General features: G+C 37.4%; 1 protein-coding gene across 2 annotated transcripts; it reads right to left on the bottom strand.

The window, feature by feature from the left end:
* Positions 1-2,052: 2,052 nt before the first annotated feature.
* On the bottom strand, positions 2,053-24,868 carry dnajc24 (DnaJ (Hsp40) homolog, subfamily C, member 24). 2 transcript variants are annotated; one of them, XM_053505162.1, is made up of 5 exons: positions 24,755-24,868; positions 21,076-21,187; positions 11,621-11,759; positions 3,777-3,845; positions 2,053-2,318 (listed from the first exon to the last, which is right to left on the bottom strand). In XM_053505162.1, exons 2-5 carry the CDS (start codon positions 21,181-21,183, stop codon positions 2,182-2,184), a joined length of 453 nt encoding a protein of 150 aa, XP_053361137.1. In that variant the 5' UTR covers positions 21,184-21,187; positions 24,755-24,868; the 3' UTR covers positions 2,053-2,181. The 2 variants fall into 2 exon arrangements, with proteins under 2 accessions (XP_053361137.1, XP_053361138.1); XM_053505163.1 differs by lacking the exon at positions 24,755-24,868 and adding an exon at positions 21,877-22,209.

Below are 24,868 nucleotides of genomic sequence, written 5' to 3'. Positions count from 1 at the left end.
AGTATCATAATACAACACTAAATTGATTCTCCTCCTTCTTTAATTGTAAGGCTCGATTACTTTTGGTGCGCACATGAAAAATAATAATGAGGGCTAAAATTACTTCGTCAAAAATGAAATCATTAGAAAGAAAGAAAAGTTCTATCCTCTGTTTGTGCACAATGTACTTTTATGGAAACAGCGTGGTTAATAACTCTTATTTTCTCCTTTAAAAGAGAACATTTTTGTTATCATTATTATTCTAATAACATAATATTATTTTTCAAATAATAAATAAAATAAAAAATATTCACATGCACCCTTTCAATTGCAGCCGATGGCGTGTTACGGATATTTGGGATATCAGCACAAATTCAGCCAGAGTTTTACTTTACCCGAAACTCACATGAAGATACAGTCTAGTCTAGAACAAGCTCAGCCCCAGACGTCTTCACTATCCCGCAAAAATTCCAAAAGACTTAGACATTTGAGAACAGGAAAAAGTCGAACAGCTAGCTTATTCATTCCAGCCATCGCTGGTTGCCTTTTATTTTATTCCTCCCTCATTGATGAACTATAACATCAGTACCTACGCTGACAGAATAATGAATTCTTGAGTCTTGATCCTCTTGATGGTGCTTTCTCTGTCGCTCACCCTGCCTCTCACAGTCAAATTACACTTAATGATAATCTGTAAACATTTTAAGCAATAATGCATAGTTTTTAATCTGCATTCGCAAAGCTCATATCTGTATCAAGTAATAACACTATAAAAACAATAAAAATCCATATTTTTACCAAAATATCAAAAAAGATGTCCATTACTGGGTGCAATGTACTGCTGATCCTGTCTACATGTATATGTTGTAAGGGTGTGTGTGTGTGTGTGTGTGTTGCAGGGTGTAGTTGGGTGGACAGCGAACTTAATTAGAGCTTTGACAAGCCCACTCTCTAAAAGTGATGAGATTATCCCTAATTGATGTCAGTATGGATTAGGGTTCGGTCCGCTGCAGGCCCACTGGCAGGTCCGGCTTCAGGAAGGGACGCTGATGAAAACCGTGCCTTTTTTTTTTTTTTTGCTTTGCTCGAGCCGCTTTTTCTACAAGAGGACAGTTTTGTTTTTTTTTTAAACCAAAAAGCCTAATGACTGCATTTGAAGTCTTAATCAACCCGTGACCTTGTTTTTCTGAAACTCCACGGATCCCTTGATTACTGGGAAAAAAAAAAAGTGAGACAAGACCAAACAAATCCAAGCTGGCTTTTTAACGAAGTGTTGAGGCAGTTCGGGACCTTACTGTAAAATGTGTGTATATATATATATAATTATTTTTTATTTTTTTTACAAGTAAAGTTATTAAGAGGTTGTAGGCTGTGCCTTTATAAACGGGGTTGAAATGGGAAAAGGGAGGGTGGGGGATTGGGACGCCATATTGTTCTGAGAAAAAGAGCACGGAGAGCTGGGAGGAAATAACCTGAGGGCTTTTAGGAAAGGAAAATAACATGACCCAGTTCCTAAAAGAGTTAGGGATACATGAAAATTAAAGAGAGAGTTCTTCAACAACAACAATGAAAAAACACCCCAAAAATATTCTCCCCTTAATTTTCAGTAGTTATAATTCCTTATATGCTTCAGTTTCTAAGCTTGTTTGAAAGATCTCTTTGCTCAAGGTTGTGACAGAATTGCCAAAAAGACTGACAAAAGACACAAATGTATATAAATGTCTGTTTTAATAAATACACATTGTATATAATGAGTTTAAATTACAATCCTGGACATTAATGTACCTAAAAAACATAGTGTGTGAATACTCACCACTTAATGATTTCAATTTTATATGAAAATTATTAACCAATGACTTGTTTTATTTATTTATTTATTTATTTTTGGATTAAAGAAATCTAAATACAGTGTAACCTCTGCAAATTAATTCCCTCTCTTACAAATTTTGACCTTACCAATTATACAAATGAACAAACCAAACCGAACGCTTGCTAAGTGCCGGGTTTGTGATTTTTGTAATTTTTTTTTTTTTTACCTTAAGGAGTTCAATTAAACATATGCTAAGGATCTGCTGTAATTTGCATATACTGATGTGCCAAATACTAGGTACTACAATACTGTCCCCAGTAATGAGCTCAGAATGAAGAATGAAAATGAAACACCAGGTTGATGGGTTCACTGCTGAACGCTGAATGCTTACATCACCTAGCTCTCTTGACTTCGATGCTAAGTGAGCACGTGTCGCAGCACACGACGGCATCCTCGTCGTCCTCTGCGTCTTCGTTCTCCAGGAGAAACTCGCCGCCGCAGCGGCAGCTGTACGAGTAACACTCATTCTCTGGAATGGAGGTGAGATATCGATTAGAGCACTGCAGTCTTCGCTGGGCAGCAAAAGTCAATGTCAAAGCACTGCGGGTAGCTCGGCTCTGCAGAGAGCACTTCATTCTGTAAATATTTAAAAGCTTGTCTGTTATGACTGTGTTAGGAAGTCGTGTGCCTGTTCCCTAAATCTGAAATTATAACATCTGTAGGTGTTAGTGCATGGGTGTTTTTAATCTTGTGAAATAATCACTCGCTATAATTAAGTGACAAATTTTTCCATTTGTTGACAAAAAGTCTTTTTTGATTATTAAAAAAATATATAACGATAATAATACAGTACTGTGCAAAAGTCTTTCTTGTGCAAAAAAAAAAAATTTCTTCATAAGAAATTAAAATTATGTAGATTAAAGAAATGGGAGCAATAGGAGAAATGAGAGAGACCAAACTAATGTTTAGATAAGTTGTGTGCATAGATGTGATAATCTGGTCATTCAAATTCAAAATTCAAATTCAAATTTTATTTGTCACATACACAGTCATACAGAGTACGATATGCACTGAATGCTTAGGCAACTGCTCGTGACCTGAAATAGAAGACTAAGAATAGTAATAGGTTCAGTACATTCAGGTCATAAACTTAATTCATTTTATTGCAACATAATTCATTGCCCTTCCTACACTAATGTGCCAATCACTCTGGAATACGGTCAATTTGCACTCATCAGATCACATGACCTTTTTCCATCACTCCAAAGTCTGATCTTTATGCTTTTTATCAAACTGAAGCCTTTGGTTTTCTTATGTCCACACAGCTGTTTTAGTCCAAATTCTGTGAATTCCCGTCACACTGCGTGTGTGGAAATTATTTTACTTTCACCAATAAACATTGCTCGGGTTTTTACTGGTAATTTTTTTTTACCATTCAACTTCACCAAGTTTTTTTTCATTCATAATTTTTTTCCTGACCACATTTCTTCCACAAAGTTGTTGGCTCAGCGCTATTCTCCCAGGTTTTGATAATGCGTTGAAGGGTTCTTAACCCAGTTCCAGTCATTTCAAATATCCTACTGTAGGTTGTTTTCTTTGCTTGATGCAGAGCAATAATTCAACCCTTCTAAAATGGCGACTTTTACCATCCAGGTATCCAGTACTGTATATTCAGCTGTTTTCCTCATGGAGAGTTGGGGGTTTGACTTTTGCCTCTGGTCGGGTTTTCATGTCCTTACCATACTTGAGGGGTTTCTACTGGGTACTCCGGTGTCCTTAAATAGTCTAAGGTAGGTTGCCTTAGGTTGGGGTCTTTAGCAAGGTATTGCCCCCTACTGTAATGATGGCTGATATGAAAGTCATAGGACATTACAGCCAAGCACTGGTCAATGATGTCAGCTTAGACATATTCACAAGTAGTGAACAAAACATCAGAACATCATTTGGGTTCAGGCCAGATATTTCTGATCGACATAGCTGTACTCACCACTGTCCCTGTTCATGTCCTCCAGTGTAATGCAGGCATCCACCGGCCAGCATTGTTTTAATTCTTGTGCTACACACACACACACACACACACACACACACACACACACACACAATTATAAGAATGATTGAGAGAATGCAATCTGTTGATTAAAGTTTTGGCCAGTCATTCACACACAACATTATACACAACAGTTCATGACATGCTGTAGGAAAATAATCACCTTCAGGGTAGTAACACGCATGTCATGTTTACGGATTATTGCGCGTCATGGCGGCAAAGCAAAAATGGTTTTGTATTACACGGCTTTCAACTAGGGGCCAATAAAAAAAAAAAAAAAAACTTAAACATGTAAATAATCCTTGTGTACCCAGAGTGAACAGAGGAACTGTTGTAGTTCTCCTTCTAAAAATCCTTTACTTCCTGAAAAAAAAAAGTATTGTGAAACATTGTGCGCTTCTTTAGTGCCATTCATCTGAACACAACGAAAACAAAAAGAAGAAAAAAGCCACAGGATAAAAAGAGAGAGAGAAAGGACAGAACCAGGAGCCTGTACAGAATCCCAAAGGCTCTGCGCCCCCCAAAAGAACTGTCACAAAATCTGAATATATATTGATGGTGTGAAAGATAGCGTCTTGAATATGGAAAAAAATGAAACATGACAATTAATTGTCACAGGAGCAGAGGAGAAAACGAGAAGGAACCAAAGCCCGAGATGTAACACGTCCTGGAAATAAAGCAAAAAAAAGAAAAAAAAGCCTCAGCCGTTGTGAGAGAACGGTAATTAGCACGTCCTGTGCCACTTTTCAACATGTTTGCCTTTAATTAGCCCGGAGAGTGCCCTGAGCGCGTGCCATTACAGTTTGGGCTGCATATCATTTTTAAAAGTATGGCACAGATATTTGCACCATTAATTCCCAGGCCGTCAAAAAAAAAAAAAAAGAAGGGGAAATAAGAAAGTGGTTTGAGGTGCAGATGAGAAAACGTGTCGAACAAAAGGCTCGTCAGAAAAAAAAATTATTTCACATGTACAGCGCTCAAATTAGTCAGACGTACTCGTTAACCCATCAAGACACTGTGCATATTTATCACCCTGGATATAAGTATAGAGAATATAATGATTTATATACGCTAAAGGATCTCGGGCAGAATTTTCTGAACATTAATAAACAAAATGCTGAAACTGGAGACTCCTTTTCTATTCAGAGAAAATTAATAATTTCTCCCTTTTTTTTTACCTGTTAATACAAAGTACAGATGTTTATGATGATTAATCATTAATTGTTTGAGGTTAAGGATTTAACCATTTTAAAAATTAACCACTAAAGTTTGTTTGCATAATATTTCTCCACATCGCGTATCTATTAACTACAAGAGTGCGCACTTGCAGTTCAGCCGACGTGCAGTAAACGGTTCCACTTTTGAATGAGGATAGAGAGAGTTGATTAGCCTTTAAAAAAAAAAAAAAAAAATTTATTCTTCTGTTTGTTTAAACAATTAGACTTTAAGGACTGTGCTGTTAAAACTGTTTAAATAAAGGTTAGGCTAAGAATGTGCACTTTTTGTTATCAGTAGTGATGAACTATCGTCAAGAAAAATATTTGATGCATCGACGTACAATTCTCTGTGAATTAGCTATTATTCTAGAAACGATGACGCATCAAGGAAAGCTCAGTAATATAATAATTGTAACAGTAACCTTTTTTTTTTTTTTACACTAAAACGTCTTTAAGCTAAAATTATGCAAACAGTAGAACTCAGACCTGAATAAATATGATGTCATTTAAAATGAAAATGGAGTACATATTCAGTACAAGAGTATAGTATAAGAGTATATGGAGTACATATTCAGTATAAGAGCCTGTACCAATCAGGACAGGTTTTCTAAGCTAAACGTGACAGACAAGAGAGAGACCATTAAACTCCAATAAGAGGTTTGATGGTACAGTGGTGTCAGCACGGGTCCACATGGGTCAGTGAGTTCTGGTTCTGGATGAGAGCGATCATAAGAAATGGGCCCGAAGCGGAGCGCTGTCACAGCCTGTGTTTATTTAGCGATGAGACAATGCTGACAGCTAAAACGATGAGTAATTACGAAGAATGAGTGCGCAATAGCCCGAGATAAAAAGAGGGGAAAGAAAGAAGGGCTTGGCCGAGCTACCCGTTCATAACCAAACACATGTACACGCAGAAAGAAATTTAATAAAAGACATATTCAGTACTATATCATTTCAAAATACATGATATAGCCAAAAGTATGTGGACACCTAACCATCACACCTTTACGTATTGCCACAAAACTGTGTAGGACGTCTTTGGACGCTTTCGAAATTTCCCATCATTGGAACGTCAAAGCCCAAACCTGTTTCAGCATGACGGTGACCCTGTGCACAAAGTGAGCTCCATGAAGACATGCTAAGCTCTGAACTCACCCCCACAAACTCCTTTTGGGATGTCTGCTGGGGATGCACGTTACGACTGGGGGACGGTTCTATGTTACCATGAAGACTGGCCTGGCCTCGGCTGATGCAGACAGATGCTCTTTGAGGACTTGTGACTGTAGTCACTTAATATTTCAGGACTGGTATTTCCTAAAGTTCTGTACCTGTATTCTGTACAATAATAAACTGGACTGCAAATTAACTATAAAAACATCTGTTATACTTAAGTTCCAGACTTATAACACACAGTATGACAGTCCCCGCTATCTGATATCACCCAAATGAGGATTGGTTCCCTGTTAAGTTCGAGTCCACCGCCCGCCTCGGCTTGCTCATCAGGGACAGTCTGATTATTCGGATTCATACATATTTTCTTATATACTGTATTTCCTACTCATTTCCATAAATTCTTTTTGATTCTGTAAAGCTGCTTTGTGACAATGCCCATTGTTTAAAGCGCTATACAAATAAAACTGAATTAAATGAACTGGAACTGGAGTCTCCCAACTCCAGAACCTAACCTCACTAATGTTCTTGTAGATAAATGAACACAGATGGCCTCGTAGTCTAGTGGAGATCTGCACCAGGTGAGTAAAGCTTATAATAACACCAAAGAAGAAATATATCTTGAATTGGATGTTCAACAAGAAAATTCTCACAAGGTTATGATGATTAAGAATAAAGTTAAAAACTGTGTGTTTTTATCAAAGAGAATTTGGTTATTATGGACTGGTAAACCAACCGCAAAAAATATTTATAGGCAAGCAATTTATTTGCATAAATGGGAAAAGAAACAGGAATACAGAAAATGATTGCAGGTTGAGGTCTCTTTGCAGTTTTCCCAGAAGATTGTGTACGATACTGCGCTACTGCCTGAATACTACAAGTTCCATAAGGAAGATATTAATATACAGTAGAGTAAGTGAATTTTTAGACACAACATGACACAAACATGCAAAGTTCTGAAACGTACGATTTGCCATATCTGCTGATGACGTCACTGACTTAACTGTAGTAACCCTTATGAACTAGAAAGTGAACGAGTGGAAGTGTGGAGCCACCCCTCATTTGTTCATATAAAGTTAAATTAAACAATAAGGATTAAATTAAAGAAATGGAAACAATAGTTTTACTGCGACAGGCTGCAAAATCCCTATAGATACAGTTTGGTTGTTTACGTAACAAGCATTTATGACATGCAGCATTCAGCAGTCTACCTGTAATTTACAGCTCTGTTAACCAGCCATACTACATATATATGCTGTACAATACTATGCAAAAGTCTTAAGCTAGCCTTTATTACTTTATATTTAGTTTCCAAAGCGCCAGACATTCTTGTATTTTTAATTTAGTCTTCAGGATTCCTGGAAGTCTTTTTGGCTCTTATTTGTGACATGTTTTTGACTCTCATTTTCAGTCCAGTCCCTACAGTGACCTATAAATAAATCAAGCACTAAAATCCATCTAATTTAAGGCCTGAACCAGTGCGAAACTGGTGCAGATGATGACAGATGATCAGGCCAGTGATTAGTGTACTGGTGGTGCTGAATGCTGAGTGTTTGGAACAGACGAGAGGGGAAATAAGGTCGCTGCTGAAGCTGTTACATAAACAATCAAGTTCTAAATTGTGTCTTTAGGCACTCGGCAGCCTGTTGTAATAAAGCATTTGTTTCCTATTGTTTTATTTAATCTACATCATTTAATTTAATACAGTCTTATGCAAAAGTTTAGACACCCCTTGATGAATAACAGATTTTGGTGATTTTGTTATTAAAAAGATGTTAACACAGTCTTTCTTGGAAAAGAAAACAATGCACAATATTTCCAGCAAACATTGATGCATAGTTACTTCTTATTGCATAAATTTAACATAAATAAAAACACTATTATGGCACTGTGCAAAAGTTTGGGCACCCTAAGAGTTCCAGAGTCTCAGATTCTTTTTACAAGTTTTCAGACCTTGATAAGCCCGTTAGATCTGATGTCATGGCAGCAGCTGTCATCAGTAAACGCCAATTTCAAAGCTTCACAAATAGTTTGACTATTCAAACCCTGTGCACACACTTGCGGAGACTCAACAACCATGCGTTCCTCTAAGCAGCTGTGTAAGACTCGGAAAATGAAAGTTATTGATGCCCACAATGAGAAGAGAAGGCTACAAGGAGATAGCAAAGCGTTGTCAGCTTGCAGTTTGCACAAAGAAATGTAATTAAAAGGTGGTAGTTCAGGGGAACTGTGGAGGTTAAGATGAGATCTGGAAGACCAAGAAAACTCTTGGAGAGAACTGCTGGTATGCTGGTCAGAAAGGCAAATTAAAACCCCAATTTGACTGTAAAAAGCATGCAGGAAGATTTAGCTGACTCAGGAGTGGAGGTGCACCATTCCACAAGACCTTAATGGAAGAGTCAGCAGATGAAAACCTTACCTACATCTCCATCATAAAATCCAACGTCAGAAGTATGCAACAGGACATCTACAGAAGCCTGATGCGTTTTGGAAACAAGTGCTGTAGACTGATGAAAATAAAATAGAACTCTTTGGCCACAATCAGTCAAGGCATGTTTGGAGATAAAAAGGAGCACCATTTTATAAAAAAATATATAAATAAAAAAACACCTTCCCAAATATTAAGCATGTGGGTGAATCTATCATGCTTTGGGGTTGTGTTGCAGCCAGTGAAACAGGAAACATTGCACAGGTGGAGGAAAAAATGGATTTCACTTAATACCAGCTAATTCTGGAAGCAAACATCACACCATCTGTAAAAAAGCTGAAGCTGAAAAGAGGATCATGATCCTGAAAATACCTCAAAATCCACTATGGAATACCTCAAGAGACACAAGCTGAAGGTTTGGAATAGCCATCACAGTCCCCTGATTTGAACATCATTGAAAATTTGTGGGTAGATCTTAAAAGAGCTGCGCATGCAAGACGACCAAAGAATATTACAGAACGAAAAGCCCTTTGCAAGGAAGAATGAGAGAAAATCCCAAGTACAAGAATTGAAAGACTTTTAGCTGGCTATTAAAAGCATTTTCAAGCTGTGTTATCTGCCAGAGGAGGTGTTACTATTATGTGTTACTGATTATGTAGAGTGCCCAAACATTTGCACATTGCCACAATACTGTTTTTATTTTTTATCTTTGTTCAATTTATGACATTAAAAGTAACTATGCATTAATGTTTGATGGAAAATATTGTGCATTTCTTTCCATTTCCAAGAGAGACTGTGTTAACATCTTTTCAATTAAAAAATCCAACACCAAAATCTTATTTATCAAGGGGTGTCTAAATTTTGCATAAGACTGTATAATATTAAGAAATGAGGGGTGACTCAAGACAGGCTCCCATGCCTTGAAATTCATCTTCAATGAGCAGCTCCTTTAAATATTTGTGAGTGATTATTCACTGCGTGCATAAATGAGTTAATATTAGATTAGTGTCGTAAACAATGTCGAAGCTTAAACAACAACTCTGTGCCTTTCCACTCGAGTCACCGAAGCTGAGATCAAACAGTAGCAGGTCGATAACTACTCACATTTAGTTGTGGAGAAAAACCACTGCAGGCTTTGGTTAGGCCCGGATTAGCACACGCTTGGAGCTCGAATCAATCTGAGCGTTAATTAAAGCCGAATCCATCACGCGGTCGCAGAGCTGCGATCAGAATCGTTACTACCTGTAACCTTCAGACTAATACCTCAGAGTGGGACAAGGAAACTTCATAATAATGATAATATAATAATGATAATAATGAATTTAAATTATGCAATAAAAAATAATTGTAATTATTAAAACATAACATGATAATATTTTAATACTAATTATATAATAATAATAATAATAATAATTGTTATTATTGTTGTTATTATTACACAATATTTATCACACATTATATCACATTTTAAAAACTATTTAAGAATAATTAATTAATATTTATTTTCTCCACCCAACACACTTAAAAAAAAAACTGTCATAAACCTCAATTAAAAAATAAATAAATAAAAATAGGGCACTTTGAGTATGCTCCTCCTAAAGACGGCCCCCACCCTGCCGCCGCACCGGGCCCTGCGTGTACATTTACTGAAGCTCGTAATGGAGGACTAGGGGAGGTCTTTCCTCAGGCAAGTGGGGAGAGACACGGCCTATCACTTCATATAAGAATAGGCCATGTGTGATAGACCTGACCTACATATCCTCTCTCTCTCTCTCTCTCTCATTCCCCCTCCCTCTCTCATCCAGAGGGAGCCAGAGCGACTGTTATGCTGCACATCTTTAAATGTGTTATGTTTCCCATAACCCTCCACCTCTAATTCATCGTTTCTCTCTTTTGCAGTCTTTCATCTGTGGCTGGAAGTCAAATTCTTGCTCAGGGCTTTGCTAACTTAACTTAAAAGACACAGATGCTGATTATAGTGCTTATAACAAAACAACAAAAACAACAACTGACAGACTTAATTTTTTTTTTTTTTTTTTTACCAACTTGGCCTTTGTCATCTGACTGTTTTGAACGAGGGACTCATAACTCCACCAAAAGCTTTCTGGAGTCACAGGACAGGCAGATTTTTCATTGGAATAAAAAAGATAAACCACTTTGGGACATAATTTCACCCTGTCTTTAAGCGCACTTACATCGACCCTAATTTTCCACTAATAATCAGGCTAACTCGCCAATCAGAGTAAAAATAAATCAGGCCTTATAAATAAACATCCTTATGATCCGGCCCAAACTGAATGATTTTCATTCGGAATAGGAGGGTGGATGTAACCCTTTAATGATCTATTAAATAAGTTTATATTCGCCCAGTAAACCATGTAATTACGATTTTATTGTTTCTCTCTTGCTGGATTTAATATGCCCCTTCTGCACATGTCTGCCCCACCCCCCCTGTGGAGGTAATATTACGTGAGTTTCCAGGAAGGAAATTTCTGATCTGTAAACTCTGAGAACAATTCTCTCTCTTTCGAAGAAGAGGCACTGATTGGCTCAGATTTCACATGTAGTAAAGCATCTAACTAATCATAATGCAGAAGGTGGGATTTGTCTGAAAAGATGGGAAGCATTAAATTTTGGGAAAAAAAAGAAAAAAAAAATCCTTCCTCTTTTATGTTTCCCGATTAAACACTTTAAGATTGAACACTTCAGAGCGACGACAATGACTTTACATTCTGATTAAATGCTTTTAAACACCGATCAGCTTCCATGTAAACATTTAAGTTGGAATCTCTAACCAGGATGATTTCCATTTGATTCAAATTGAAGTAATATTGTCTATGTAAACGTAGCAATAGATTATTTTCCCACAGCTGCATGTGGATTATTTATTTCTGGAGAAGACAAACAAACAAAAACTATAAAGCATCTATTTTCATGGCGACATAACACCAGGACGCTGAGGAACCTACCACGCAGCTGTAGGTCAAACTGTCTCCTGCTCTCCTCATCACTCAGGATCTTCCAGGCCTGATCCACATCTATGAACCTCTGAAGCTGAAGCCCCGCCTCCTCTTCTGATAGGCCAGGGTCCTGTTTATCAGGGTGAAACTGGAGGGGGGAGGAGGGAATATTCCAAATAATTCTTAAGAGACACAAATGATTAGCAATTAGAATAAAATTACTGTAATAAAAAAAATCCGCTTAAAAAGAAAAAACAAGTTTCGAAAAATGTATGTGTAAAGTATGAGCGGTGTTCAAGACAAACTGGAACTTTTGATTGTGCAGAATAACAAGACACAGTTATGAGAGTAAAAACTCCCTTTATGTCTCTATATAATCTCACCGTATTGTGACTGAAGTCTTCTGTAAATGTCAATGGCTTTTATGCCTTCATTCACCAGAAATTTCAAGTCAAAGTTTGACTTAAACGGACCAAAAAAAAAAAAAAAAACATACCACATATTCTAACATACAGTTCATACTTTTTATGGGTTTGGAGATTAACATGCAGAGTTGATGTTATAATTATATACACAATTTATGAATATAAGAACTTATTTGTAGAAAAAAATAGTTTTTTGTGAAACCTTTATAGACCGATATCATGATCATCAACAGTTCTATAAGTTCACATTGTAGGCTTTAAATAAATGTGAGGTAGTTTACAGTTCTATGAGCATAAACACCCGTTAAAACCTGACTGAAGGAGGAAGCTGAATCAACGTCCAAAATAATAAAGAGAATAAAAGAAATCAGCTTCTTCGATGATTAAAATCTGAACACTCTACTTCTACACACTGCTGTGGGAGATACTGAAATATCCATCTACTTGTGCTATGAAAGTAGGACACGCTTTGAGGTTTGTGTTGGCACAGGGTGGGGATGTTTTGCTCCTGATGGTCACTTTCTTTATTCCTCTGGTTCGCTGCTTGCTGTTTGCTATAGTTTAAGTCAAACAATGCTGCAGACTAGAATAAGCATCAGTCCTAGACTGGCTAATTACTGTCTGCCGCAATTATATTTCTCATTTTAAGTAACAAAGAATTCAACAAATTATTCCGAGTAATTACTTTAAAAAAACTAATTAAAAATCTTAAAGCGACTGTGCATTCTAATGATTTTTTTTCTCCACTACCTCAATGCATTTTTGGTTAAATGTGTGATGGAGTTTTAAGAGTCTTTAACGGACTGGGTCGTACGCTGTCTTTAGTCGTCCATGTGAATGGACTTCCATGACGGAAATGGCATCAAGACCAGTTTTGAATTTCTCCACTCAATAATGAACGAGTGCTGCGCGGTGCATGTCTGAAGCGTCGAAGATGAATGAGAGTCGAGGAAAGTCTCTCCCTGCTGCCTCTGCTGAGCGCTCGCCTGTCTGCTTCAGACCATCACAGGAGTAACAAGAGTAGGGGGAAAATTAAAAGAGGGACAAGAGAAAAAACAAAAATAGAAAATAAACTTGGAACCCTGGAAGAGATGCATAAAGAGTAAATCAGAAGAGAAAAGATGAGAAGAGAAAAACACAAAAAGAGGTCAGAAGCCATAAGAAAATAGGAAAAAAAAACAGGAAGAAATGAGAAGACACAAGAAGAAACATAAAGAAAACAGCAAAAGAGAAGACTACATGAGATGAGACATGGAGAGAATAGAAGAGACATAACATTAAAAAAAACACCAGAAGAGAGAAGCAGAAGACAGAAAAAGGAAATAAAAAAATAAGGAAAGAAGAAAAGAGGGTATAAGAAATGATAAATAAAAAAATTATATGATATGGAAATACACAAGAAACAAGAGGTGAAAGAACTGAATAATTGTAAAAAAAAAAAAAAAAAAAAAAAGGTGGGGCGATAAGAAAAAATACCAGAGGAGAAACTACAAACGAAACAAAAACAAGCAGATAAGAGAAAAAAAAGAAGCAAAGCAATAAGAAGAAGAGATGAAACAAGATGAAATAAAAATATACAAGATACAATACCATTTCTGAAGAAACAGAAAGAGAAGACAAAAAGAGAAGAACAAGAAGAAGAAAAGCCCAGAGTAGAAAAAGAAAAGAAATGAAGAAAGGAAAAGAACCAAAAAGAAATAGGAAAAGATGAGAAGAGATAGGAACATAAGCAATGAAAAGATAAGAAAAAACAAGAAACAGGATGAGAAGACACAAGGAAAGTAGAAAGGAAGTGAGGAAAAAGATAAGTAGAGGAAACACAAGAAGAGAAAAAATAATAAATTACAAAATGCAAAACATGGATGCAAAAAAAAGGTACAGATGAGAAAGAGAAAAGATGTGATGAGAAGACACAGGACAAGATTAAAGGACACAAGAAAGGAAGCAAGAAGATATGACAAGAAAAGAAGAGATGACACAAAAAGACCAGAAAAGAAAAAAGAAGTAAAAGATAAACAACATAAGAGACAGAGAAAAAGAAATAAGGAATGGACTGAAGTGATGACAAGAAGAGAAGTTTCCTTGTGCTTTATATTTTGTGCTGCTCTGCAGAACAGGAAGCTCCACTGCTAGTCACATGTATTTAGGAATGAACTGATATGAACTTCCTGGAGCGATGAGACAGTCGATATTTCCATGGCGATACCTGCCTAAATGGTGCATACGCCACTCAATTCCCTTATGCAGCTTTAACCTTTAGCAGGTGATTAGAACATTCTTTCCTCATATGTTTTGTCCAAAGTGGTGGTGATGCCATCCATCACAAACATTTGCAAGTCTCAGAGTGATACCAAAGCAAACAAAGTTCTAGGCGATCACCTTCATTCTACAATGTAACCTGATGGCCTCTTCCAAGACTCTGCCTCTATACATGTGCAGGGAGTGACTAAATTAGGATAAAGAATGGAGAATGGAGAGTTTGGAGCGAAGTGTCGGACAGCGCCCTGCCCCATCACCTGGTACCAGTACCATGGTGTTGTTCGTGAGACACCAACAACACCAACTAAGGGAAAAACCTTCTGGGTGAATGGTGTTCATCGTTCCAGGACACTTCGTGAAACTCCAAATTGAACTGACACTAAATCATTTATAGAACAGTTAAGGTTCTCCAATCAAATTAATGCTGTAATTTTAAGATTTCAATAAACTAGCCCCATTACGAGTCATCCATTTCATAAGACGAACACGATGTGTAGTAATCCAACCACAATACACTCCATGTGCTCATATTGAAACAATCCGTCAACGCAACATCGACACTGTTCACTAATTCGACTAAAAGGCGTCCACTGATTCGGACATCCATCGCTCATCTACTCAAAGCGACACCCTCAGCCTTTAATCCATCAAACGTCTTCTTTTGAACTGGAGCTGCACTGAACGCAGAGGAATTCGGGTCTCGAGTTAAAAGTTACCGTCTCAAAGCTCTTCTTAATTAAAGCTACGAGAATGGTCTGATCACAAGCACCTTTGATTCTGTTGATCTCGGATACACAGGATCCCTGCAGAGAGGATTACACTGACTTACGCTGGGTGTGGGAACCTGCTCGCAGATCAGAGACTCGGAGCAAGCTGTAGGCCAAAAGGCAGGAAAAATTAAAAGTCCGGGTTCGGGAGAGGTATTGGGAGTGTTATCTGTGGGTAGCCATCAGGTTGGTTGGACTCAAGCTTTATAACACTAGTGCATTAAAGCTGGAATATTGGACCACGATCAAACGTTGAGGTTGTACTGAATCTATACCACTTTTAATGTTATAGGCTTTAAGTCATATTTTGAAATTCATCGGACAGATGATTAATTTTCAGTCTCACTTGTTTATTCATTCTGTATACTGGTTATCCAATGTAAAGGGTTACAGGAAGTCTGGAGTCTATCCCACACGACAATTAACCTAACCTGCATGTTTTTGGACTGTGGGAGGAAACTCACAAAGCACAGGGAGAACATACAAACTCGAAGAGTCGAACCTACGCCGAGAGCTATACACTACGCTGACATGCCACTGGCTAATTTTTTTATTATTAAAATTGATTTCTAAATAATGTCATTTCTGGCTAATTGACAGCAACTCTAAGACTGGAAGACTTCTCAGTGACACTTTCTGTGATGGACTTTGTCCGAAACCGGAGCTCAAAAATGTGTGGAATCATTGATATGATGAGAATCTCTTTGTGAGGAGAACATTTATTAAGAAATTACAAAATAAGTCTCCAGTACCAGAGCATTGCAGCAGTCTGAGATAAAGTAATAAAATGAAGCTTTTTCCTAAAGTCAAGTCTTAGTGGTTAGAGCCCTGTCTCATCACATATCCACAGTTTAGGGGTTTGAATGTCACCTCGACTCTATGTGCGTGGAGTTGCATGTTCTCCCCAAGCTTGGTGGGTTTCCTACAGGTCGTATGGTCAGTCCAAAGACACGTGCTGTAGGCTGGCTGGCATTTCCAAATTGTCCATAGTGTATGATTGTGTGTGTGTGTGTGTGTGTGTGTGTGTGTGTGTGTGTGGCCTGTGTTCAAGTACAGTATAAGAGTTATAGACAAGATAGAACGATAAACATTGCACAACATGTAGCTATGAAAGGAAAAAAACAACATGTTTTTTAAGAAAGCAAAAATGGACATCTTTGGTAAATAAGACAATATTGAAAATATTAATATAAAAAAATAATCAACTTCAGTGTTATGCCAGAAAGCCTGCTTAACATCTGGCTTGTCACTTTTTATTGATTATTTTCCTGCAACAAAAGAACTCTGGTATGTTTAAGCGCTTTCTGCTGTTTATCAACCAAACAATGCACCAGGCTCACACACTTGAGTTTTTTTTTACTTACTTAAAACTCTAACAGAATCATTATAACCAATATATACACTATCATCATCAGCATCATCATTAAACACCTGTTCTACAGCCTATTTTGTTATAAAAAACAAATTTCACTCCTGAATAAAGTCGGCATTCTGTAAACACACATCATTCCAGGCACAGCGGTGCCCGTGTCACACCTACTAAAGGCACAACGCGACATCCTGAGAGGAAAAGGCGTCCGTGTTAAAGGCCAGTAAGAGTGGGAAGCGTCAGAGCAACACTAGCAGCACGAGTCTCTGCTCGCTCGGCGAGGAGGTGAAGTCTGCAGGCTGAGGGTTCCCGACTCTCTCTGCAGTCAGAGATTCCCCTGCAGTGCGGAGATGAGATAGAGGAACACAAACAGCTCCCCGGGTGCTTTGTGTCCAGCTGGAGTGGACAGGCCATGCTGCAGCCAGACAGAACGCTAACATTTTTTTTTAATGGCTCTTTTAGTCGTAATTATGTTCATAATGGGAGCAGATTGCCGTCCTGAAGCAGTACTATTTAAAGAAATTAAAAGTTAGTTGTTAAAGAAACTACTAATAACAGTGACATCAGTTATGCATGATGGATCCGTGAAAACAAGATTCGTACCCGCTCATGCGTACGCTTTAACATATGTTAGGGCAGAAATGGGTTCTTTAATGCCTTATATTAGAGTCAAGACATGTGATGTGTCAATCCCCAGCTACCAACACACCCACCCACCCACCTACCTACCAATAGCACCACGTTTTCCACTCCGCTGCTCTCGCACCTTCACCTGACGCAGTCCCAGGTGCTCACCATAAATACAGTGCTGAACAAGATGCTCCGCTTCTGCCCTCTTCTCCCCCCCCCCCCTTCTCTCCTTTCCCTGCTTCTTCTCCGGAGTTACACGCTTTAATTGCTGTCCCTTTGCACGCGTTGTAAAATATTCATTTACCGGGCCTAATGGAGCTTGGAGAGCAGAAGCACAATATAAAGGGCCGGCCAATTTGGAGCGCTTGCCGGTGCGGCCCATAGATCATCACACGACGGGGAAACACACTCGCACGCTGCTCAGGGGCCGAGGTAAAGGCCAGCAGCATCACGCTACTGCCACCTAATGTCAGTCTATACGTACACACATACTCTGTGTGTGTGTGTGTGTGTGTGTGTGTGTGTGTGTGAGGGGGTGTTGATAGTGTTTTTGCACCATGTGTTCTGATGTTCCTAAAAATGCTGCCGTATTTTTAAAGAGGACACAATAAATACCATTTAGCTCCACAGTAACGGCACACTTCAGCTGTCTTTTCTTTAGGAAGAAAAATCCATTTGACATTCAGTCAAAATAGAGTGAAAATACACCAGAACCACAAACATGAAACAGCATTTCTGACATATGTCGAACCCTAAAGTTAGTATAAAGACTGCTGCTTGAAATTCACTATGTATGTTTTTGGTTATTCTATTTTGTAAGATATATCTTATTAGCGCTTTTCGCTCAAGGCTACTGTCTCCCCAGGTGTGAGCGTGTTACATCAGTTCATTTGTAACTCTGTAACTGTTGGCAAAAATGGATGCGACTCTTGTGATTTTTTTTTTTTTTTTGTGATCTCTGAAAGAAGAGCAGCGTGCAGAGATATTTTTTTTTTTGTGGTCTGAGGGTGTACCTGGAGCTGAAACTACTCAAGAGCAAAAACAGAATCATTTGGATATCCGCAAACAAAAATGTGGACCGATACTCTAAAGAAAGTGAAAGTTTCTTAAAGAGAATCATTACTGGTGACGAGCCATGGATTCAACAATAGACAGTGCTTGTTATGGGAGATGCTTATCAGGGATGCACCGAAATGAAAATTCTGGGCCGAAAACGAAACCGAAATTTTTGGATGCACTTGGCCGAAAACCGATACCGAAACCGAAAATGGCTTCATTAAAAAACATGTTTAAAATATTTTCTTTTTGTTTGTATTAAAAAAATGTTGCATATTGCAACTTTGCTGTCCTCATCTGAAACTCTGAAGTGCTTCCAAACCGCCGACATACTCCGTGTTTGATGCGTAATGACAGCGCGAACGAGACGGGAGGATGGGAGAGGCGTGGCGATAATTTCGGCTTTTATTTTCGGCGCTTTCTTACGTTTCGGCCGAAACCGATAATGCTATTTCGGCCGAAAATTTTCGGCGGCCGAAATTTCGGTGCATCCCTAATGCTTATTGAATAGCTGAAACCCAAACTTCTGATCAAATCCAAGGGCGTCGTGATCTTGCACAACAATGAATGTCCGCACACTTCAATGCTCTCTTTAACTTTGTTTTTGAGGTGTTAAAGCATCCTCCCTACAGTCCTGATCCTGTTCTATTAGACTTTTAACTGTTTGGTCGCCTGCAAGCAGCCCTTTGAGGATAGATACACTTCTGATGAAGACGTGGAGACAGCCGCTATATTCATAGCTCAGCCTAAAAAAATTTTAATGAAGGAATACGACAGCTTATTGACAGATGGACAAAGTGTATGGAGTCAAAAAATGATGTATTTGAATTTTCTAAAACTTAAGTAAAATAAAATCTACAGCCAGAGTGAGGATAATTTTTGACTCGCCCTTATAGACAAATGTACTTCCAAGAAGAAATATTTCTGTTCTTGTACAAATAAAAAAACACTACTCTCTTTTTACTCTAAATTGATTAATAATTGTGTTACCTTTTGGGGGGGAAAAACAAACAAACAAAAAAAACACTGATATAATCAGCCGTTGTAAATTATCTTAAAAGCCCTGCATTTACACTCCTGCTGCGTTTTCCATGCTGCCCTGATGTCTACTGCATCTCTGTGAACTAGTCCAGAGAGGAAGCTGATGCATTCTGTCCTGTGCAGTCAATCGAGTCAGTTTCTCTGACGGAGCCTTTGTGTTTGCCAGTGCAGCATCCATCATCCTGTGATATTCCCCTCCATATAGGTTTAACAGACCTATTAGCAGAAACAGCTCACTGCAAAGATATATTTTTTCATCCAAATGACGAGATAATTATAAGCTGTAACCTGCCGACCACGCCAAATAGTTTTGGTCACCTGGAAAGCCAAGTAAAAACCGGTAACAGATAAAACATGCCGAAAGTATTCGGATACTTCTCATTCAAAATTGGAACATACTGTTCAACTGTACTGAGTTACTCCATACGCTGCAGAATTATTAGATTTCCCTTAATTTAATTGCAAACCTGATTCACCATGTCATCGGAAAACAAAGTGCACCCTAGACCTCCTCACCTGACCTCACTAATGCTCTTGTAGTTAAATGATCACAATCCCTACAGCGTTCGCTGCAAAATCTAGTGGAATGCTCTCCCAGAAGACTGGAGGTTTTTATATGAGTGAAAGTGGACAACCTTGGAAAGGTATATTTAGCAAGCACATGCAGTTTAAATGATGGTCAAGGTAAACAAAAGAAACCATAGAAAGTTCCAAAGAAACCTTATGAGCAAGACTATGTGAGATATTGAGCTCCATATGGTTTAAGTAATTTGTTGATAAACTATACAAAAGTTAAAAAAGACTCTTTTAAAGCATTAGTCATTTAAAAAAAGATTTACGAGGGGTGCTAGAGACAAATGTGGAAAGTCAAATTTCCCGTTAAAGAAGGCGTACAGGCGATTGACATTTACAGAAGACTCACAGCACAGTATGGTGATGAGACTCTTAGCTACAGTAAAACATTGGAACGGTGCAAACTTTAAAAAAAAAGCCGTACATCCGTGAATGACAATCCTGGCCGATGTGTCTTAGAGCCCACTATTATAATTCCAGTTAACATTTAGCGAGTGAAACACCTGATCCTTGAAATCGATGGATAACTTGTCACCAACTTGCGCAAAAGACACATCTGTCTGCGGGAACTGTACACACAATCATTAACCACATCCCCATACAATCCTGACCTCGCTTCGAACTATTTTCACATGTTTAAGCCATTAAAGGAGTTCCTGGGACACCAGGGTTTCAGATGTAAAGCAGGCAGTCTGATCATGGCTCCAGGCATACTGAGAAAACTTTCTACCCTGATGGTTTGTATTAGGGTTTATTGCCATATCAGCTTCACAGGCTATTTCATATTAAACATTCAACCAATTTATACAAACCAATATAGAATTAAGTTATAGATATAATGCAAGGGGTTTAAAGGATAGGTAAAAAAGGATAAAGAAATAAATATTGGATAAATAATATATATAATAATATATACGGCCTTGGCCAGAAGAACAAGATTTTATACAAGATTCTTTATATGCACTTTTGCTAAAAATTGTAAAAGTCTTTCTGGTTTCATCATGCAGAATAAGTTTGTTCTGGTAAAAATCGTTTTCTTAAGGCATTAAAACTTGGGCAGGTCGTGTCCCTGATCGTCTCCAAGCGCTAGTGAAACACTGGGATGAGTGCATTAGTGTAGCAGGGGATTATATAAAGAAATAAAGGGAGTTTTTACTCTCATAACTGTGTTGTTGTTATTTTGCACAATCAAAAGTCCTGTTTTGACTTGAATGCCACTCATATTTATTAAATCATATACACTGATTAAGGAAAAAACAGGCGCCACTCGACTGAATATTTGAAATCTGTCTAGGATTGATTCAGAAATCTAAATTATATGAATCATAAGAGGAAGGAACGTACCGTTAGGACAAGTCTTTGATATTTCTGCTTCAGCTCTTGTACACTGTCTGTGGGAGTCGCACCGAGTACAGAGTACCAGTTCTTCTCTAGATCCCCAGCATTCGACATAATCCTGGAAGACAAAAATGAAATTTCGGTTTATTTATTGATATTCAAGGAGCTTCATTTAGAGCAGCTTTATAGGATCCTCTGGCTTTAACACTGTACTATAACACTGTCACAGTTTATTTGTAAAACAAGAACAAAACCTTTAATAAACCTTTTATAATGGCTTGTGATTTAGACATTTTTATCACTTGTCTCTGTTGGATGTATGACTGAACACAAATGGTGAAAGCAACAAATCAGACATTAACATTTTGTTTTACTAAATCATTTAAAACTCTGAAAGAATATAGTTTTGGATTATATTTTTGACTATTTGGGTATAAAGTCATTTACTTTTTTTGCAAACATTAAATAAAGTATTGTTGAAAAAAATATCTCTCTCACTTTCTTGAATGAATCCTACAGTTTAATATGTCATGCGTCAGGATTGCCATGATTTATTTATTTATTTATTTATTTATTTATCTTATGGTATTTCATGGTCATGTCTTAAATTACAGTACTAGTCAAAAGTTTGCTTACACCTTTTAATGCAATATTTTCCATATTCTAGAGCAATACTGGAGATTTCAAAACTATGGGGAAAAAACACATATGGCATTAGGTAATTAAGTGCATTTGCAAAACTCATCAAGCATCATAATGAATTGATTCTCATGGAGACTATCCCAGGCAAGCAAGACCAAAACTTACCTCCTGCAGAGAAGTTCATTTAGAGTCACCAGCCTCAGATATCACCAATTAACGAACAGCACGTCAAATTCGAGCCGTTATGAAGGCTTTAAAGAGCAGAAGTAGCGGATAAATCTTAATAACAACTGTTCAAAGAAGTATTTTGGACACCTTCGGAATAGTTTTACAGTGTAGAAAGAAATAAAAATCATTAAAGACCATGGAATTAGAAGGTGTGTCTCAGGTGACTCCTCAGGTGCAACTCATGGAGCGGGTTTGAAGCAACTTACGCTTATGCATGTGTCATGCATGACATGGGCTGTAAACAGAAAGTCAATTATTTTGGGTTGTTTGCAAAACACATTCAATGAAATTTAATATACTATACTCCTTGATATAGCTGCCTAACACACAGTATGACTGCACAACAATCCCTGCTATCCATTATAAACCAAATGAGGATGGGTTCCCTGTTGAGCCTAGTTTACAATAAATTGTAAATTTTATGGTAAAAAACGGCAACTGTGCTTGCCAGAATTCTACCACAGTAAAAAAACAAAAAACCTGTAAATTTTACAGTAAAAAAAGGCAGCTGTTGTACATGATTGCACTCATTATACTGTATATTTTACAGTATATAACTATCTAACTAACATGTTTATGTTGTTATAAAAACAGTTTAGTCCCGTCAAATTTTACATTGATTACATTGTACATTATACAGCTTTACCCTGTGGGGTGGTACCTGGAGGAAACCCACCAAGCACAGGGAGAACATACAAACTCCATGCACACAGACGGGAAGCGAGCCTGACCGGGAATCGAACCCGGATCCTGGAGGTGGAAGGTAGTGCTAACCACTAAACTACCATGCTTGCTACACAGTTGCTATCGTTGTTGGACTATACCATATTTTTTACGGTAAATTTCTGCAACCACAGCTGCCAGTTTTTAACCGTAAAATTTACAGTTTATTTTTTACATTAATAAACTGTTTGAATATAACAAATACGTAAATTGTAAAAAATTAATAAATTAAAAAAATAAAAAAATCCATAAAATATAACGTATACTGTAATGGGTGCAATCCCGTACAACCAATAACGTTGCTACAGTATTTTTTATGGCAAATTTCTGGCAACCACAGCTGACTGTTTTTTACCGTAAAATTTAAGTTTACAGAGCAGGTATTATTCTGATTTTTAAACTCTATCAACAAAATTTTAGTAAAATATAAACTGATGCTTCAGTATATTAGTAACAAATACCTTCTCTGAGAGTTTGTGTTACATCCATATTGCATAATGTCATATCCATAATGCTTAAACTGACGAAGACAAAATAATATTTTCCTTTTTATAAATACAGTATATCATAGATTTTACTGCAATAAACCATATTTTATCTGTTTTTAACTGTTAAATTTAAGATCTTACTTTGCAAAACTGTTTTTTGAAGTTTTTCACTGTAAAGTCTATTGTTATCCCAAGTTTCGTGAAATACGGTTTTATTCTGTAGCATTTAAACGTCATTTTACTGTTAAAATTACAAACATTGTTTACAGTGCATATTTTCTTTCGATTCTGTAAAGCTGCTTTGCTACAATGACCATTGTTAAAAGCGCTATATAAATAAAATTCAGTTGAATATTCTTGCCACCAATCCAGGCTAATATGACCCTAAGACATTGGGAATGCAAAGGGTATTTTGATACCTCAAATGGTATTGGTATTTCCCCTTTTAATGCATGTGTCTTTCTAATGTGCTCGGGTGGCAATAGAGCAGGTGCTCAGGCCTGAACTTGTTTGCTCTGCAACTATGCAAGGCAAACTTTACATGCAACTTTACATCATCATTTGGATAATAACGGATAGCAGGGATTGCTGTGCAGTTATACTGTGTGTTAGGCAGCTACATCAGGGAGTATATCAAATTCCACTGGATGTGTTTAGCAAACAACCTAAAATAATTGACTACCTGTTGAGTGGAGCTCATGAAATGCATGACATATGCAAGTTATTCAGCTCCATAGGATCTAAATGTGTTCCAGGTTTCTCATGTATACGTGCGAGTGAGTATGAGCCATGCAGCAAAATCTAATGTGAGCTCAGGTGTCCTAATGGCAACGGATTTCCAACCTGTGTGCTAATTTTCAAGCCTTTTTGAGTGGGTTAGGACAAAAGCCCTGGATGATTTAAAAAAAAAATAATAATAATAATAATAATAATAATCAGGAAGAACAAGAGGGACTTTCACACACTAAGATGTCATAAAGCGTGCGCCCTAAAAAGACAGCACCAGTCTCACCAATCAACAGATCATATAACGGCATTTTTTACTTGCATCTCCCAATCCAGGCTCCTTTTTGTAAATATGCAAACATTATGCAATTTTTAAAATCAGATATAAATTTTTTTTAATTCAAATTTTTCAATGATCTTGATTGTTATTTAGATTACACTTGTTCAATTTATATTTAACATGAAAAGTCATAAACCTGAAAAAGGTTATTATAAGAAATATGAATTAAGCACTTTAACATATTGTTTGAAGCAAGACAGTATATATCTTTAAAAAATAATACATTAACTGGCCATACTCACCCTCTATTTTAGACACAACAATAATGTTTATTACCTTAGCTATTCCATTTCCATAACTTAAAAAATACAAGACCGTGTTGAAAAAAAAAATTGCAAGCAAACTGACACCATTTAAAGAAATTACTAGAGTTTCTTTAGTTATCATTTCTCCAAGAAGCCATGATCTATAAGAAACTCCAGAGACAAGTTCTTGCTAGCTGTATAGATTAGCAGGGTAAGATAACTAGCTAGCGCTGTTGCTCAGCTAACAGCCCATACACCCGTTTAAAATATACTTTAAACAGCATCATACAAACCGTGACAGTGAACACAAAGTCAAAAAGCGAAGCTCATGTCAAGAAAATGTTGGGTGCTTCTTCTGAGCCTCAAACTGCACATGCACATGCTAACGCTAACCATCAGCTTAGCTT

Source organism: Clarias gariepinus, chromosome 10, assembly GCF_024256425.1.
Source record: "Clarias gariepinus isolate MV-2021 ecotype Netherlands chromosome 10, CGAR_prim_01v2, whole genome shotgun sequence".
NCBI classification, from domain to species: Eukaryota; Metazoa; Chordata; class Actinopteri; order Siluriformes; family Clariidae; genus Clarias; species Clarias gariepinus.
This window is presented reverse-complemented; position numbering and strand designations above follow the sequence as displayed.

Excerpts from the sequence above, each read along its gene's own strand:
- dnajc24 (XM_053505162.1), bottom strand. The coding sequence starts at position 21,183 with ATGTCGAATGCTGGGGATCTAGAGAAGAACTGGTACTCTGTACTCGGT. Across the intron at positions 11,760-21,075 it reads ATCAAAGACTTGTCCTAACG|TTTCACCCTGATAAACAGGA; the intron begins GTACGTTCCTTC and ends TCCCCCCTCCAG. Across the intron at positions 3,846-11,620 it reads GTTTGACCTACAGCTGCGTG|CACAAGAATTAAAACAATGC; the intron begins GTAGGTTCCTCA and ends GTGTGTGTGTAG.